The 5,320-nt window shown below is 36.6% G+C and overlaps 3 protein-coding genes across 3 annotated transcripts in view; 1 reads left to right on the top strand and 2 right to left on the bottom strand.

The window, feature by feature from the left end:
* Positions 1–3: 3 nt before the first annotated feature.
* LOC111390434 (protein WHAT'S THIS FACTOR 1-like) lies at positions 4–1,403 on the top strand (the record flags this gene model as incomplete). The annotated part of the gene is made up of 1 exon (XM_023015473.1): positions 4–1,403. A coding segment is annotated over one exon (633 nt), but the record flags the coding sequence as incomplete, so codon positions are not given.
* A 1,522-nt stretch (positions 1,404–2,925) lies between these two features.
* LOC111390433 (mitochondrial Rho GTPase 1-like) lies at positions 2,926–4,601 on the bottom strand. Its single transcript, XM_023015472.1, has 3 exons — positions 4,408–4,601; positions 3,856–4,042; positions 2,926–3,405 (listed from the first exon to the last, which is right to left on the bottom strand). Exons 1-3 carry the CDS (start codon positions 4,582–4,584, stop codon positions 3,332–3,334), a joined length of 438 nt encoding a protein of 145 aa, XP_022871240.1. The 5' UTR covers positions 4,585–4,601; the 3' UTR covers positions 2,926–3,331.
* Positions 4,602–4,754: 153 nt separating this feature from the next.
* The window catches only part of LOC111390432 (mitochondrial Rho GTPase 1-like), a 5,925-nt gene continuing 5,359 nt past the window's right edge, over positions 4,755–5,320 (bottom strand). Inside the window, exon 3 of the mRNA XM_023015471.1 lies at positions 4,755–4,816. Coding sequence (XP_022871239.1) covers positions 4,755–4,816 — 62 coding nt within the window. The remainder of the gene's footprint in view (positions 4,817–5,320) is intronic.

The raw sequence follows: 5,320 nt of genomic DNA, 5'->3' as shown, positions 1-5,320 counted from the left end.
TTGTTCACTTTTGTGAAACTCCCTGATGAGCGAATGGGAATGAAACTATTAGTTTGGGATGATAGTTTGTCAGTCTCCCATTTGGAACTGAGAAATTTGGATCTTGAGAACTCAAATCAGGCATTGGCATTTCCTATTGGATTTACAAGGGGTTTTGGGTTGAAAAAGAAGTGTATAGAGTGGTTGAATGAGTGGCAAAAGTTGCCGTGTACTAATCCTTACATCGATGCTTCTCATTTGGATCCAAGGACAGATGTCTCAGAGAAGAGGATTGTTGGCGTGTTTCACGAGCTTCTGCACCTCACAATTCTAAAGAAGTCCGAGAGGAAGAATGTGAGTAATTTGCGTAGTCCATTGGCATTGCCTCAGAAGTTTACAAAGGTGTTCGAAAGACATCCAGGGATTTTTTATATATCAAAAAAAGGGAACACACAGACTGTTGTACTCAGAGAGGCTTATGACCGTGATCAGCTCATTGAGAAACACCCTCTTGCCGATATTAGGGAAAAATACGGGAGCATGATGAAGAAGGGATTTTTAGATAGGAGTAGAGGATTATATAAGAAAGAGAGGAGAAAAGTTCTCAAAGATGATATGGTGAACTTAGGTATGATTTTGAATCTGAAGAGGAGATGAATGGTAATTTGATTTCAGAATGTGACTCGGATGAAACTGGCAGTGATTATAGTCTATAGATGAATTAAGCAATAGTCTTGGCATTCATGGGGTGACACATACCCATGAAACGCCATCCAGTTTCCTAGTTCCTGGTTCACCGTTATGCTTGAGCTTTTTGTGTCTCAGTCCATTTCCAGCTCCATGCAGTCAGGTTTGTACCGACTCCAGTCTCCTCCTCGCTGTACGGCCTTCCCTCATTTGTGTATCACAAACCTTGTGAATTGCCAAGGTCTGATAGGAATTTTATTAGACGTATTTAATGTGTGCATACAGTTGAATTCATAGTTTGTTTATCAAGTTAAAATGTACTAAATCATTGTGCAAGAATGTAGGTGAATCCATATCTTCTTTGCCCGAGATATAGGAAATATCGGATTAATCTATCAAGTTGTCGGCTTCTGCGCTCTTAACAATCCACGGACTGTTTACACTTGTTGGGACTGCATGTGTTACCATGGAAGAAGCTCGAGGATATCTTCACACTGGATGCTGTCATGCTGTGAGGAGTCGAATTTGCTAATCAGGACTAGAGAAAGAAGACTTAAAATGAAGTTGAAATTTTTGAGAGGAATTAGCCTTCTCTTGTAACCATCAACATGTTTGTATTAAGAAATTTGTGTTTCATGGCTTGGATGCTGAAAAAATATAGAATGTTTATCAAGCAGAACACATATTTTCAAGTAAGGATTCTACTTGGAAAAAGTCAAAACAGCATACTTTATTGATTTACACTTTTAGAGGATACACTAAGGGTCAGTTTGATTGTAAAGATGAAATTTGGGTGAAAAGTAAACGAATTGAAGGTAATTGAATTGCCTAAAATTTGTTTTAGTGGGAATTGTCAATTAATAGTGTTTGATTGGTATATTTTTTTACCTGAAAAATGTTAAAATAAAAGTAATTTTTGGTATTCGTTTGGATTTATTTTTCATGGAAATTATTAATTTAAGGGATGTTTACTTCTACATCGTTTTGATTTATTTTTCATGGAAATTATTAATTTAAGGGATGTTTACTTCTACAATTGTTCCTAGAATTTGTTTCCATTGGGAAAAAAAAAAAGACTCTATTTTGGTTTTCGTAGGGATGTCAAACGGGCTGAGCGGCTCGTCGACTCGACCGTCAAAACCCTGCTCGTGGTGGCTCAATCCCACGAGCCGAGCAAACTCGGCTCGTCGAGCCCACAAGCGGCTCGTGGGTAGCTCATGGGCTCGTAAAAAAATATGAATTTTTTTTTAAAAAAAGTTCAAAATATGCAAATTTACCCCAAAAAAAATAATAAATAAATCACGAGCTCACGCTCTCGTGGCTCGTGAACTCACGAGCTCGTGGGCCGAGCCAAGCTCGCTCCCGAGCAACGAGCCGAGCTCGAACTCGGCTCGTCTTTCACTCGCCATGAGCTTGAGTCGAGCTCGTGGTTAAAGGGCCGAGCCGACTTGGCTCAACTCGACTCGACTTGGTCCATTGTCATCGCTAGGTTTTCGTTTAACTTTGTTTTACATAAAAATTGTCAATTTAAAGGATATCTTATTTTACAATTGTTTCTAAAATTTGTTCTCATAAGCCCCCTCCCCCGCCCCCCCACCTCCCAAAAAAAAATATATATATATTGATTTTCCATCAAATCATGGAAAATGCAAGTGTGTGGGGGGAAAAGATGGAAAACGAATCTAATAAAAACCTTTTGTTATAACACACATAAAATAGAACTCATTGAAATTGTGTCAATCAAACATGGCCTAAGAATCAACGATAAGCCAAAAGCCCCCTGTACTATCATAATGTACAGGGTAACATTCACAAGCAGTCTTGAGAGAAATTTCATTAAGGTCATTAAACTCAAATTTTTCTTACTTGAGTCGATGACATTCGGCTCCCATTTGGTTTGAATTAAAATCAACAATTAATTTTAACAACATATTTTATAAAATTCACAATTTTTCAACTACATATTTTGTCAATTTTTATCAAACTCTACTAAACATTTGATTTTAATCTACACCTTCAATTTAGTTTCAAATATCATCAATGTGTTACGATGCTTCACGTGTTATCTTCCAAACTGACAAAAATTGTTCGTTGACAATCATCATCATCCATTTTCAATGTAACAGTAACGTGACACCCTAAAAACAAAAATTGTAAAATAAGGATTATCATGATTTCTAAATTAAAAGTTGAAACACATTTTATTTATTTATTTATTTATTTTTGCAATTTGAACACTTTCATGACGTAACACAGTGGTAAGTTAGCATGCCAACAATTACATAAAAAATTTGCAACATTATTCAGTTAAATAATTTTCAACAATTTGGAAGACAACAATTGACATACCCAAAGCGCTCAGCCAGCCTCCATTCACCACCCCATGCCACCAACCGCAAAACAGAACCACCGCTTATCCCCCATGACCACTTCCCGCAATCACCTTCACTCTCGTCTCTTACCAACCACCACAAATAGTTGTTCGCATAACCTAATTACCATCACAACCGAACATGCACTATCGAAATATTAAAATGCAACACGTGAACTACAATTCTGCCTGATGTAAAAACCCGCAACAAAATGCAACCAGCAGAACCCTTGGACAAGAACTGCACTATAAATTATTCAAATCCTCCATACTTTAATGGTAATGTTGCTACTTCTAACTCGAAGAATTCTTTCTTGCAGCATAAACACGATAAGCAGCCAGCCCAACAATGGCCACAGCAGCCCCAACTGCAATATAAATAATATTAGTGAGACCATATTGAACAAAGACGTAGAAGTGCTATCATTCATGCAGGATATGTTCTGGACAATATGTCTTTGGAGTTGGAGGTTGAAGTAATTACGCTTAACATTCACGAGTTATTTGCATCCAATGGCATAGATACTTAGTAGTCTCAGTATTGTAATTCAAAGAAAAGTTTAGAGCATATTGATTTAGTATCTGAACAAATTCCAAGATAAAAGAAGAAGATACAAACTATTTTAAACACCCATGTTTACGGCCTCAAAGCCTTCTGAAACTAATAGGCCATACATAGCTATAGAACTCTGAACTCCCAAAACATTTTGTAAGAAATGAAATTATAAGAGCTGCACAAATTGCAGCTACCAATAAGTTGTAAGAGATTAACAGCTAACATCCAAATGGACATAATATAATGCCAGTAACCAAAGTACCTGATACAAACAAGAGGGAACGATTGACAAGCCTGTGATACTGCTTACGGCTTTTCCCTGCGGCAGTTTCAGGAATGCTCATATGAGGGTTCATGGCTGCATTTACAATCCTTTGAAATAAATTACTGAAATCTCCTAGCTTCGCGCTGACAGGTATAGGAGTCTCTATTCCCATGTCCTGGCTTACCTATTAAATAGCATAGATTTGGCAAGAAGTTAAGAAGCAACAATTTAGCAAAACGGCAATTTCAACTCCGCTCTAGGAAGTTCATGGTGCATGGTCCATCATACTAGGTCCACATATATAAAAATTCCACTGGCTAAACACTGAAGACTCCTTAACTGTGCATAATGGAAATGGGCTGACAACCAAATCAAACATCGTGTTACAAGTCCCTTGCAAACCCACCCCATCAATGAGAAAACAGAGAAACTGTTTACTCAGTTTTGCTAACGTGCTGACTGTGAGTTATCCTAACAGTCAGATTTCATAAATGCAAAAACTTTTTGTTAAAGAGATCCTCAATCATGCTCAATGGGGAAGATTTATACCCGTGTCGAATCTTGAATTTCAGTCAAATAAGGATCAAGATCATCCTTATTGGCAACGATAAGGCAAGGCATCTCATAGCCACTCGTTTCCCCTTGACTAGCAACATCCACAAGCATCTCAGTTGCTTTCTGCCATGAAGCTTCACGAGAACTGGACACGCAAGACCACCAATGCATGAGATTAACAGTATAATATAATAGGTTTTCAAAATGGGTACTCTTGGCTATTGACAAATGGACAAAATTGTGAAACTAAACCAAAGTTATTCTAAAATATATAATGTGAAGGGTATAATTAAATGATAGAAATGTCATGTTGACTGATTATGATACAATGTAGCACCTGATTACTTACTGTAATCATGAAAAAAGAATAAAATCAGATATTTTTTGTAAAACAGACCTTGACCTTTAGAAAATGAACACAAAACAACAGGGTTAATCATGTTCCCTTTATCAATATATCAGTACATCTCTCTTGATGCCTTCCTTCTATCAACCATGATCGTGAGCATATTCTTGTTAAATAACTCATGACCACTATCCTTCCAAATTAACACAGGACTCCATTCTATATTAGCAAACTTTGGTAGGGACAAGTGGGGGAAGTTATGGAGGCATTATTCTCCGTTTGCAGCACTTGATTGTATTCATTTGTTTACTTTGGGCTTTTCAATTGGTCACCCCTCAAAATATAAATGCCTAAAAACCCTTGCTTGAATGGAATTTAACCCAAAAAAATAATATCTGTTGAAGTCCTATAAATGTGCTAATCATATATGCATCTTTTACCATATCAGTAATTTGAGAGATCAGACAATGAAAGAATAACATTGAACATGATTTCAAAAAAAAAAAACAAAAACAAAAAAAAAAAAACAAAAAAAAAAAAAAAAAAAAAAAAAAAAAACAA

This window comes from Olea europaea, unplaced genomic scaffold (assembly GCF_002742605.1).
Source record: "Olea europaea var. sylvestris unplaced genomic scaffold, O_europaea_v1 scaffold6812, whole genome shotgun sequence".
NCBI classification, from domain to species: domain Eukaryota; kingdom Viridiplantae; phylum Streptophyta; class Magnoliopsida; order Lamiales; family Oleaceae; genus Olea; species Olea europaea.
Note: the sequence above shows the minus strand (reverse complement) of the source record. Positions and strands in the feature narration are given on the sequence as shown.

Excerpts from the sequence above, each read along its gene's own strand:
- LOC111390433 (XM_023015472.1), bottom strand. The coding sequence starts at position 4,584 with ATGCATTGGTGGTCTTGCGTGTCCAGTTCTCGTGAAGCTTCATGGCAG. Across the intron at positions 4,043-4,407 it reads AAATTCAAGATTCGACACGG|GTAAGCCAGGACATGGGAAT; the intron begins GTATAAATCTTC and ends GCTATTTAATAG. Across the intron at positions 3,406-3,855 it reads TTCCCTCTTGTTTGTATCAG|TTGGGGCTGCTGTGGCCATT; the intron begins GTACTTTGGTTA and ends TTTATATTGCAG.